General features: G+C 42.9%; 1 protein-coding gene across 3 annotated transcripts in view; it reads left to right on the forward strand.

Annotated features, from left to right (window-relative positions):
- Window positions 1-13,129, forward strand: part of LOC118091813 (amphiphysin) — an 88,014-nt gene that overhangs the window by 47,094 nt on the left and 27,791 nt on the right. For 2 of the 3 annotated variants that reach the window (XM_088654139.1, XM_035129246.3), the window contains exons 4-10: window positions 930-1,024; window positions 5,964-6,059; window positions 8,227-8,334; window positions 8,440-8,463; window positions 9,612-9,697; window positions 10,560-10,635; window positions 11,237-11,319. In XM_088654139.1, the coding sequence (XP_088510265.1) occupies window positions 930-1,024; window positions 5,964-6,059; window positions 8,227-8,334; window positions 8,440-8,463; window positions 9,612-9,697; window positions 10,560-10,635; window positions 11,237-11,319 (568 nt within the window). The remainder of the gene's footprint in view (window positions 1-929; window positions 1,025-5,963; window positions 6,060-8,226; window positions 8,335-8,439; window positions 8,464-9,611; window positions 9,698-10,559; window positions 10,636-11,236; window positions 11,320-13,129) is intronic. The other variant, XM_088654140.1, reaches the window with a different exon arrangement.

Here is a 13,129-nt window from a genome sequence, read left to right on the forward strand (position 1 = left end):
CCTTTTCCCAACTGAGTGCCTCACAGGTCTTTTGGACTACAACTCCCATCTGCCAATGCCTAGAGATGACAGAAGCTGTAAACCTTTGGAAGACACAAGTTTGGCAAAGTCTGCGCTATGGGGTGAAGTGGGTTGGTTTTGAGACCCTTTCCCCAACTATTCCTTTCTAGTGCTCTGTTACTGGTAGCTATTGGTTTTACCCTGGTTCCCTATTTCTGCTCCCTGATTATAAGCAGGTCTTGAGGAGATCATCTGAAGTCTCCACACTCGCAACCCACAAAACATCAAACTCAGTAAAGTTTCCTGTAAAAACGGGGGAGGGGGATTGTTTAAAAGAAGTGAAATTTTTATCAAAGCTGGCTCATTTTCTCTTGAGACAGTTTTTAAGAAGAGTTTGGATTTCATATCCCGCTTTATCACTACCTGAAGGAGTCTCAAAGCGGCTAACATTCTCCTTTCCCTTCCTCCCCCACAACGAACACTCTGAGAGGTGAGTGGGGCTGAGAGACTTCAGAGAAGTGTGACTACCGTAGCCCAAGGTCACCCAGCAGCTGCATGTGGAGGAGCGGAGACGTGAACCCGGTTCACCAGATTACGAGTCTACCGCTCCTAACCACTACATCACACTTTTTAAGACAAAAGACATACACTAGAAATGTTAAAGATTAGGGAGGGAACAAACAAAAAACCCACGTCAGTTTATTTTTACTAACTATTGCTAATTTTAGTAGAAATTTATGACGAACTGTGATAATGATGATGATTTACAGAATGTTAATCAGAGGTTGATCTTTAACCTTATTCCATATATACAAAATTCACATGCTTATTGACTTCAGCAACGGCAGTTGCTAAGCTAGATGGAATCATAGTCCATTTGTGACATCAGCGGTTGTCAACAATGGGTTCTCTGTGCTCATAAATTTCAGGCATGCAAGAGGCTTCAAAGAAACTTACAGAGTCTCTACATGAAGTATACGAGCCTGACTGGTATGGCCGGGAAGATGTAAAAGTGGTTGGAGAGGTAAGAATTTATTTATTTAACTTTATAGCTCTACCATTCTTTCTAAGGAGAAGCCCCAAGGTGGCTAACAACATAATAAAATACCCGGAAAAATACCCCCTAATGATGAATGAAATCAAGATGATAGTTGGTTATCACTGATCCCACCCATTTCCAAAATAACTGTTTAAACTGAACATCTAGCTAGTTGCAGTAGGGCCAAATCATTTTCATAGAATCATAGAGTTGGAAGGGATCCTGAGGGTGATCTAGTCCAATGCCCTACAATGCAGGAATCCCAACTAAAGCATCCATGACAGATGGCCATCCAACCTCTGCTTAAAAACCTCAAATGAGGGAGAGTCCATCACCTTCTGAAGGAGTCTATTCCACTGGCAAACAACTCTTATCATCAGAAAGTCTTTCCTGATGTTTAGTGAGATGATGAGGAACCATTAGCAGGCACTCTTTGGAGTTGGTCAGTCAACCAGTTACAAATCCATTTAACAGTAAACTTGTCCATGGGGGACTTCGTCAAAAACCTTACTGAAATCAAGATACACGATGTCCACAGCATTCCCCTGATCCACCAAGTTTGCAGAGCTATCAAAAGAAGAAGAGATTTGTTTGGTGTGACTTGTTTTTGAGAGACCTATGCTAGGTCTTAGTAATCACAGCATCCTTTTCTAAGTGCTCACAGGCCAACTGTTTAATTAACTCTTCTAGGACCTTTCCTCATATTGGCATCAAGCTGGCTGGCTGGTAGTTACCCGGGTCTTCTTTTCCTTCCTTTTTGAAGATGGGGATAACATTTGCCCACCTTCAGTCTGCAGAGACCTCACTTGTTCTTTAAGAATTTTCAAAGATTATAGACAGAGGCTCTGATATTACATCCACAAGCTCCTTTAGTACCGTTGGGTACAACTCATCAGGCCTTGGAGATTTGAATTCATTTAAAGTAGCTGAATTTTCCCTTACCACCTCTTTTCCTATCTTGGACTGCAGCTCCCTCCTTGCATCGTTTATTCTGTTATCAGCAGGTTGGGCACTACTTTCCTTCAGGTGAAGACAAAGGCAAAGTCAGTAGGTCAATTGATTATTCCCATATTGTAGACATGAGGCTGGAGGGATAGATTAGTTTGGGCCTAAGGGCAGCGGGTGGTGCTGTGGTCTAAACCACAGAGCCTAGGGCTTGCTTAGCGGAAGGTCGGCGGTTCGAATCCCCACAACGGGGTGAGCTCCCGTTGCTCGGTCCCAGCTCCTGCCAACCTAGCCGTTCGAAAGCACGTCAAAATGCAAGTAGATAAATAGGGAAGGTAAACAGCGTTTCCGTGCACTGCTCTGGTTCGCCAGAAGCGGCTTAGTCATGCTGGCCACATGACCTGGAAGCTGTACGCCGGCTCCCTCGGCCAATAAAGCGAGATGAGTGCCGCAACCCCAGAGTCATTTGTGACTGGACTTAACTGTCAGGGGTCCTTTACCTTTACCTTTACTTTAAGGGCAGCCAAGGAGTTCAAAGTGGATGCCGGTTTGTGAAATGGTTAAAGTCTGGTGTTGTTAAGAGGATAAAACGGGTCAGGGAGAACCATGAATGGCAGAGCTGCTTGTCGTAAAGACAGGATCTAATTGCTATTTAAAAAAGAATAAAATGTGCATAAAGGATTCCCCAACATTCATTCATTCATTTTATTTATTACATTTATACTCCTCCACCTTTCCTCCAAGGAGCTCAATGTGCCATACACAGTTCTCACCTTTCCCCCATTTTATTCTCCCAACAACCCTGTGAAGTAGGCTAGGCTGAGAGATTGTGACTGTCCCAAGTTCACCCAGTGAGCTTCTTGGCTGAGCGGGGATTTGATCCTGGGTCTCCCCTGTCCAACACAAACCACTACACCACATTGGCTCTCATGTTTTGGCCACTATAGTACACTCACACTAAGGTCTGCAACAAATCTTAATTTCCAAAACCAGCCTATGCAGACAGGGAGGAGGGAAAAAAATCCTCACTGTGTAAAAGATTAAGAGCCCCTGCAGTACAGCAATTCCGATTTCTCCTCTTCCCCTCTCTGCATTCCTGATGCAAACAGTAACCTTGAAGTCTATTTTCTAGCAACTCTGAGGTGTGGTTTGTACTATAAGCAAAGACCATAGTGGATGGCGGATGCCACAGAGTTCAGCTCATTTGGAGCTTGTCTCCTGCTTTAATTGTCAGCCGTGAGTTATTACTACTACAATCTATTAATCGTTGCTGAGGAAATAAATTCCACTACAGTACAATGTTTAATCACAGTGGTGCTCGGAGTGGCACCGATTACTAGATCAGAGCCCCATTAACCCCAATCTCTGTGGTTTTCCATCATTTTACAGAGACAAGTTCTACATAAATCAAAATCTTGGAAGTTCCCTGTAAATTAACAGGACTGAATGCCTTTTCCTGAATAAACAAGTAGTCGTCCCTGAAACAAATATCAAGGTCACTTGGAAGGAATCACATAAACACCCTACAGAGTCTCCTGGACAACCCTTATATTTTATTTTATTTTATTGTATTGACCTCTCAGTATCACCATCCATCCCGTAGAATGGGCACAAAGTCTTGGTTTTATTACCCCCTGCTTTTCTCTCCTTTGCTCCCCATATTCACCCTGCTGTCTAGTCACTTTGTGCTCAAGTAGTGAAGGTGAAAATGGGGGTGCAAAGGGGGTTGCAATAAAGGAGGGAGCTGGAGGCATGGGTGGAGTCTGAAGATGAACGAATGAAAGCATGGGTATGAAAGGATCTTAAAAGGGTGCTTAAAAGTTGCAATGTGTGGCAGGAGGAAGATGCTTGCAAGGGGTGGGAAGGGGTTGATGTGGGTGGAATGGCAGAGGTTGGCAAGTAGAGCGAGCAGCGGCACACCGCTAATGAATGCCAAATATTATAATTATACTCTGACGATGCTTGATTGTGAATCCTAGATCTGAGACTCTATACCCAAAGACTACTGTTCCCAAACACATTTCCCCCTTGCCCACCTTCAGTGCTACAGATCCCTTTTGGTTCTACCTAAAAATCCTTCCATTTCTACTTGGGGTTGTAAATTTACATTGCAATCTAAAAGAGGTAAAGGGTAAAGGGACCCGTAGGCTCAGTGGTTTAAACTACAGCGCCACCTGGGTCCCCACATTGCAATCCAGCCAACAACAAAACCTATTCTCTTCCTTTCCTACTGGTGCTACGCTTTCAGATAAACTGTCCACCCTTCACGATCTCACTCCATTACCCATTCGTTCCTTTATCTTTTCCCAATTGCAATCCAGGAGGGTCACAGGCTGAATTTTAGACAGCATTTTGAAAAGGACCTTTTATTTGAGCAGCATCTGCAAATTTTAAATTTAATTGAAAATGCTATTTTTATCTGCCATGTCACAGCCCTGTTGTCTCTGGTGCATCGCATCAGTGCTAAGAGGCTTGTGGACATGAGAGCACCAATGAGTGTTTCCCCTGAGGGTTTCACAAAGGACTAAGCTGCAGAGTTTATGCAAAAGAATTGTCTTCTTTATCGGCTGATGTGGCAGTGGCTCAGATCCAAACGCCGTGCGACAGCAGAGAATGTCTACATCCTCATGAAAAAACAGATAAAGATAATGTTCTGAAGTGCAATTTTAATCTTGCATTTGATTTTTCTTTTTAGGTTAGTGTTGAAAACTAATGGTCTGCCATACTTTATATCATCTAGTTTCTAATTAAATTCGGTCCTAGAAGTGGGAAAGAAAGACGGATGCATGTACACATTCATGTGCACGGACACACAATTTGTTGCATTAGGCACTAGGGATGAACTGTTTGGTTCTCCAGATATTTGACCACAGCTAATAATATGGTAGGTTTGTATAGCTCCTCCTGAACTATGGCATAGATTGTGAAAGTCTGAATACAATGCAGCTTCATAGCTGCCAAGTCTCCCCTTTTCCCCGGGCAAACCCCCTTTTTTACTTACCCTTTCCCGGTGGTCCCCCGTATCACTTCGTCTCCCGTTTTTCTCTGTTATTTTCTCCTGCCGGCGGCCATTTTTTTCCTTTCCGATTTGCCCTTCTATGGGCACCAAAAATGGCCGCCGCCAGCTTCAAAAGTCGCATCTACGCATGTCCGGAAGTGCATAGACGCGACTTCCGGTGTCGGCGGGGGCCATTTTTGGTGCCCATAGATGGGCGGAGCGACACCGGAAGTTGTGTCGGCACACTTCCTGACATGCGTACAAGCGACTTTCGAAGCCGGCGGCGGCCATTTTTGGTGCCCATAGAAGGGCAAAGCGACACCGGAAGTTACATCAACGCAACTTCCGGTGTCAAATGGCTGCCGGTCCCGGATTCTGCAGTCCGGAACTTGGAAGGTAAGTGCAGCTTGGACATGCACAGTAAGGTCTAGTGGTTCTACATGTTGAGAGACTAGAGAGCTAGCATGACTCTGGATTTGGGAAGGCTAAATTAGTCTTTTTTCATAAGCATGGAGATATCTGGGCTAGTCATTGCATGCAGGCCGTCTGGGGGTGGCCTCAAGCTTCACCTTGCCTGCTGCTTCTGGAACAGAACCAGAACCTGCTGGAATGTGGTGGGTCCTGGGCCCATTCAACAGGAACCTTGCTTTCCAGTCTGAATTCTGGTTGGGGCAGATTTCCGCCAGTCAAGATAAATACCAAGTTTGAACGTTTGTTCCATGCATGGCAAAGGGGGTGGGTATTTGCCTCCTCTGTGTTGTCATCAAGTACGTGTAAGAAAAAGCAGTGTGCGAAGCATACTGTATAGTTTGAGCATCTTAAATACACTGACAAAGAAGTACATTCCATGAAATCCAAAGCGACTAAGGATGTATTTGATTTGTAATGCCCTCCCCCCCCCCCATATTAACATTCTTATTTTGATTACTGGTGTCAATTGCTTTCTGTTGTATTCTCGCCCTGTTTCTTTCCTCTCTACAGAAATGTGATGTACTTTGGGAAGATTTCCACCAAAAGCTCGTAGACGGGTCCTTGTTGACCTTAGATACATACCTGGGACAGTTTCCTGATATAAAGGTACTGTAAGGTCTCAACAAGGGCTAGTTCACATGGTTGACAATAGCAGGATTGTGGTTGAGGAAGGAATGTCTGCAGCTGTGTGCATATTCACCACTACAAATACAACATAACATGAGTGTCGGTCAGAGCCCCATATATCCGCATCCACATACATATTTTCCTTCCTGTGACCCTTCCATGTCAAAAAAGGGTGGAAGGGAACACTGTCACAGTATTCCTACCTTTCTGCCCCTGTGAGCCACTTCTACCGGTAAGTAGCTCACGGTTTTTATTCAAGCCATAAAAACTAAAAATTGATCTGGGTCAAAGCTATAGATACCTGGGGTAGTTTTGCTTTATTGGTGGCATGCTGTAATCTGGATTACATACAGGCTCATCTTTGGAAGGCTGTTGTGAAAGGTGGGTGCTTCTTTCGTGTAGTGGGGTGCACTAAACACAATTAGCTCCCCCCCCCAATCTCTTCAGTTATCTAGGTATATCAAGCAATGCTTGTTGGATTATTTTTGTTTTATTTAAGGCATTTTAGGCAGCACTTTTTTTAAGGCTCAAAGCTCACAAGGCAGCGTAATACAACAAAAATGCTCATTCTTTATCCAACAAATACTCTTTAAAAAACAACAGGGGCTGTTCTAAACAAATGGGTCTTTTAAGCCTATTTAAAGGCTTAAATAGGATTTCCACAATCGCAAAAGTGTGAGGCCCCTGGCGGAGAGATGCAGTCCTCCAGGCCTGCCAACCTACGTGATCTCACCAGTGGGCCCATGGATGGGGGCTTGGAAATTGATATCAAAGCATGGTGACAGCTTACATATCACCAAAAAAAGGACAACCTATTGCTGTAATTTACATGGAAATACAATACATCTCCCTGTAGTAGGGAAGACAGTGACCGAAGTGAGCTAAGGGCACACTCTGTCTGCTCTCCAGGTACTATTGAGAGGAAATTCAAGGCCCCTGATCTCCCCCCTTCCTTATTTTTTAACCAGACTTGGACCAGAAAGCCCTTCAAATGGAAAACTCCTCCAAATAAGACTTCAAACATAGCCCTGCCCTACGTAGAGTAGGACTCTTGGACACTTCATCTTGTAGTGCCGGCAGGGCTGGTGTGAGAGGCCCATCTGGATTAGCATAAAAAAGTAGTTCATTTTCAAAGTTAACCTGAAGGACTTTAATGGAACTAATTTGGGTACTAGAAAATACATTTCTCATGTGTTTGACATCTGTGCTTAGCTGTCAAGTTTCTCCCCTTTTTTTAAGGGAAATTCCTTTATGCTGAGTAGACTTCATTGGGAGAAAAGGGAAAACTTGACAGCTATGCATCTGTGTGACATCAGTGTTAGTATTTGCCGTATGGATTGGTATACGTGGAGTTTTGTTTCACTTGTTGAGTGCCTTGTCTCCTTATTGAACCCAGGCTGCAGGTTTAGAGAATGTGGAAAACGCTGCAAATTAAAGACCTTTACTCTCTGTTTGCTGACAGCTCCCAACATGGTGCTTGGGCTTATTTTTTTGGAATTGTTTTCTAATCTCTTCTTCTGCTTCCTTCTGTTATACTTTTGTATATTTCTCTCTGTATTGCTGTATTGATTTCTCTCTCTCTCTGTAGAAAGGGGTCCTACTGATAATACATTATTGTAGCAGGTAATGGCCTATTTGTGGAAAAACAGATTCCAAACAGAATCCTGATCTCTTTAATGTGAGGCCCAACTGGGGCTACTATATTAATTAACTAAGCCACAAACATATGTCAAAATGGGATTTGATGGTTATTGCTTAGCGCAGAGGAGCCATCTAAATCTATTGACTTTGACAGAATATTCACTTTGTTGATTAATATACATAGGGCAAGATTAGGCTCAGGGTAGCTCTTTGAAGTTTTGTGGCAGTATGTTCTAGAATGCTTTTGAGTGAAACTGATGTGAAATTTAGAAATCCAGCCTTTAAAATGTTGACGAAAGACAGCTATGCATTTTATTTTACCAGCAGTATCTGAGTTTAAAAACAAGAAGAATGTAGGTGAAGCTTAGTTCTTAAGTGATGGGAGAAAAAGATAGAAGTGGTCTTTGAAAAAGACTGAACATTTCAAAATCGCAAAAGCTGCATCTTAAACTATGCAGATGCATAAGGAGAACTGCGAGTTTTGATTGGGTATCACTGTTTGTAGACTCGTATTGCAAAGCGGAGCAGAAAGCTAGTGGACTATGACAGTGCAAGACATCATTTGGAAGCCTTGCAGAGTTCAAAGAGAAAAGACGAAGGCAGGATTTCCAAGGTAAGATGTCCCTTTAAATTCTAACCAGCAGCAGAATTTCTGTATGAAGTTGCTCCTTGAGAAATGCTTGCTAAATCTTCTTTCTTTCTCTTTTTAATGCCCAAGCTACAAACTCCACAGAACAAAAGGGTAGGCAAAAATAAACAAACATGGGCTTCATCTAGAATGTGCTAGACTGCTGTGGATGGTTGGCATACCATGTAATGACCTAGAGCTAAGACTTTATCATAGGCCCCGCCTAGAGAGAGAAGGCTGGCCTTTCCTCGGGCCAGATTGGTGTTCCCAGTGTTGGCTTATGTGCTTTCCCCTTCTCCAGTGCAGTGCAAATGGTTCTATGCACCATGTGGCCCAGAGGGGTGCCAGGGTTTGGGGGATTCTCCTGACTCTTCATTGGCTGTGGGCATCATCTCCCGGAGTGACACTGGTAACCCTTTCTCGCTATTGAGAGGTCATATCTCTTGATATGTGCCATGTGTGATAAATCCCGCCATCACTTCATTATATGAATGTGTGAAATTGCCATATATATACATAGATATATATATAGGCTTGTGGACAAAGGCAATAAGGTTTAAACTAGTTGACATCCTTGAAGCAGAAACTCATGGTTAGTCAGAGTAGACTCATTGGAAGTCATTGGTCCATTAACTTCAGTGAGTCTACTTTGAGTAGAACCTAGTTGGATACAGCCCATAGGCGGGAGGTGTCTTATGCTGGGGACTTGGCAGCAGTCAGGATCAAGTTGCCATACATCTCAACTTAATGTTATATTAAATGCATTTTTTTGTAGCTGGTGGGACTTAGCAACATTAGGACTGTGAGGAGGTGAAGTTCAGTCACCTTCCACCACCCCCACAGGCCCCCTAAAGCTGGTCTATGCATTGGGAGAGAAGGTCCCGGTGGTAACAATTAATGTCTCCTATAGTTCGACCATTACTCTCTGTATCTGTATGGCACCTTGCCAACAGAGCCAACTGTTGCCTCCTTTCTGCTGCACTTCACTAGATGGCTATACTATAAGGCAGTACTGCAGCTGCCATATAAAGGTCAAACGATACAAGGGACCAAGAAAGTTCCACCTCATGTGTCAAGCTGCTGATTCTGACCTGATTCCTCAGTTGAAGGCATTTCTTGCCTGCCTGCCAACTTCCCAGCTGTCCTCAAAAGATTACCAGCCCAGAGGAGAACCCACCCAGAATTTGACTTGTTTGCTTTTTCATCCAGTGCCCTTTTGTTTTCGCGCCAATTTGTGCCAATCTGTTTGAATTTCATTCTAGGCAGAGGAAGAGTTTCAGAAAGCACAGAGAGTGTTTGAAGATTTCAACATTGATTTGCAAGAAGAGCTGCCATCTTTATGGTCAAGGTAGATATAGCAATGATATATATGATATAGCAACGAAATCCTTCAATTTTTCACAGAAGCCTAGGGAACTAAGGCTATCCTCTCTTTGTAATGCGTTAATGAAGGCATCCCCAACCTTTGGCCCTCCAGATGTTTTGGACTACAATTCCCATCATCCCTGACCACCCTGGTCCTGTTAGCTAGGGATCATGGGAGTTGTAGGCCAAAACATCTGGAGGGCCGCAGGTTGGGGGTGCCTGTTTTAATGAGACGTGTAGGTTCGGTAAACACAACCAGCTATTGCAGCAGTGGGGTTTTTTTCCCAGTTAGCAGACATGTAGCATGTTTGATCCAAAAATGAAACTCCTAGACAAAATTGAATGTTTATATGCTCCTCACCAGAACCTAGAGGAAATCTACTAAAGATGCAAATTCACAGCATAGTCAATGCGCCATAGACCTGATTTCACTCTCTGATCCAGCATACATATGTTACAAGTGGTGGGCCTACGTGGGCAACTTTGGGCTTACATGTTTCCATCACTGACATTCAGTCCATGGTGCGTTCACTCTGGTGTGTGAGGTTCACCATTGATAAGTGGGGCTGGGGTTGTATTTAAAGGAGGCTTACCTTAAGTCACATCACACTGGAAATTTGGGGACGGGGGAGATCTGTTGCCATGTATTTGTTATATCTAGATGTTCCCTTTTTACATTTCCAAATTGGATACTGTATATATGTGAATAGAGCATACTTTTGCAAAGGCGTAGGAAACTTTCAAAGGCATAGGAGGAAACAGCATTGGAGAAAAAAAAAATACATTTCATTATTTTTTCCTTCTCTTTACAACCTTTTCATTTTTACCTTGTCATCTCCTTTTAGGCGAGTTGGCTTTTATGTGAACACATTCAAAAATATCTCCAGCCTTGAAGCCAAATTTCACAAAGAAATATCTTTGGTGAGTAATAATGAATGCGCTGTGGAAGAAAAGCAACAGACACCTTTGAAGTAGGTTGAAAATGCAGGTACCAAGATGCACACATGTAATCTTTTTCCTGCTTCCTTTCTGTTACAAAAATGATTGCTTTTTACTATGATTAACATTAGTGAATGAAACTAGCATAATGCAAAATAAAAAACCAAAATAAAAAACTTAGTTAGTCTTTAAGGTGCTGCTGGAAGGAATTTTTTTATTTTGTTTTAGCATAAAGCAGTAATTATTTTTAATGGCTTCCCACTCTCTACTGCTTAAATTTGCTGTGTTAAGTTGAGAGCCCCCTGATGAACGTGTGGTAATGAAATGACAGACATTTAGAAGCAAGGGTTTAGGATAATTGGCCCTGGGGTAATCCCAAGACGATTTGCAACACACATCTTCACTATTAAGTGCGAAGCCTTGCACTCTATGTGTGTTGTGTGTCACTGTGTAACATCCTATTTTTTAAAAAGGGTGACTAAGCTTAGTCCCATAGTGGAACAAATATGGGATTTTTAGTTTATTCTCCCCCACCCTACCTAAAGTAGCGGTTATAAAATGACAACTGTTTTTGTCCCTTCAGCTATGCCACAAACTCTATGAGGTGATGTCAAAGTTGGGAGAGCAGCATGCTGACAAGGCCTTCACCATTCTCGGAGCACCCAGGTAAAAAATATTGTCTATCAAACTGCATTGCGCATGACTTGAGCCACATTCATCCAATAATACAACCAGTAACTTTTGACAGTACAAAGTTAATCAAAGTTTGTGAATAGATAACTTCTTCTTTTTTCAGTTGAACATGAGGGTTTCCCCTGGTTTTGCCTCAACCCCTATTTTATGTTGAAAGCAGACTTTTGTTGGTGGCAGAGCTATGGCTGCAGTCAATTACGTAGTGTTACATCAGAAACAGATCAGGGGCTCACCTTCAGTAATGGAACCTTTTTCACCCACCATGTTCCTTGGCTGAAGGGAGTCCTTAGTCCCCTAGTGAGGCATTCGAAGAATGCGTGGGTAACAAACAGCTCCTTACACTTTATCAGATGAGGGGGGACCTTTTGGTCTCCTCTGTGTTTGCAAGTTTTGTCCCAATGCTTTTGTCCCTGTATTGTTTCATGCAACTTCTGAACTATGGCTGTACAAACTTGATAAGTACGTTCTGTAGCTACACAGTGCTTGCAAGTTTACTATGTTAGTATTAACTGTGGTACAGGCAGCTGCAGACTATTAGAAAATGTTCAAGTCGAGCCAAAATGAAGGGAGAGCATTTCGTAAATATTTTTCACACCGTGAAAAGCATCTCTCCTCTGATTTTTTTTAAAGGTGTGAAAGGGTGCCTAAGTATTTACAGTGCAGCTCCCTTTGAAGGCTTTCTGCCCTCATTCTGAACTGGCTTTGTGAAATGGTTGCAACGACATCTGATTTGCTGCGTGTTGTTGACGCGATATCATGGCACCAGCTTCATGAGTCCTGATTGGGTGGGGGATCAAATAGCCAGGGAGAAGGTTGATTAAACAAGATAGATTGTGCCAGAGCAGCAGTTGTGAATCACAGCAAAAAGGCATGAATAAATATAAATTGGAGGGTGGATGGGTAGATTCAGGGAGCTGCTGCATTGTCCTCCAAAAGCCAGCTTTTGCACCAACAATGTTCTCTGGGGAGCATTCAGCATAGCCCTACAGAATTGTAGCTTTGTTGGAAAACTTGTAGAGAAATAGAATAGAAAGGAAAGAATGTTTTAATATCTCATCCTTTCTTTTTGGAATAAAAATTTCCACAGAAAGAGGTGGTGAGTGAACACTTAAGGTGTCTCGTAGCTTATGAATAATCTTACTTTGATTTAGTATAGAGGACATGATTGAGGCCGAGTCAATCATGTGTTATTTTCGTTTTCCACAGAAGTGCTGAAGCCCATGTCTCAGCTTACTGAGTAGGATGCTTATAGAATGCACTAGCTGTACGCTTCTTCAAAATACAACATTATAGTTTTCAGAGATCATAGATCTTAGATGTTCTTAGATTGCACAATGTTTCTTAGATGTTGGGTTCCATAATTTCTGTTCTTTAGCAGCATCAGTTTAGACAGCAGAACTTGTAGTCACAGAGGATTTGGCTCAACGGTTTAAATAGCTTTTATATTGAAAGATGTCCCTTGTTGAGACATAATGGCATCTGCAGAAGTGACATAAGATCCTGTGTCTCCTTCAAACCCCCCCCCCCCAAATGCTTCCTAGAAGATTGAAGGGAGAGGCATGATCTTCTCTGCAAAAGGCCCTGTAAGTGAGAAAAGACCCCAACTCCATCCAGCCCTGGGTTTGAAGGAGACAAGGCCTTGCCAGACTTGCGTGAAGCTTTGACGAAGGGCAAATGCAGTGGAAGAAATACCTGTGTGTTTCCTGTTTCCGGGTCTTTTCCAGGGAGTCTTCTCTTCTCATGAGGTGGCCAAAGTACTGGAGCCTCAGCTTCAGGATCTGTC

Source organism: Zootoca vivipara, chromosome 11 (genome assembly GCF_965207765.1).
Source record: "Zootoca vivipara chromosome 11, rZooViv2.hap1.1, whole genome shotgun sequence".
NCBI lineage: Eukaryota > Metazoa > Chordata > Lepidosauria > Squamata > Lacertidae > Zootoca > Zootoca vivipara.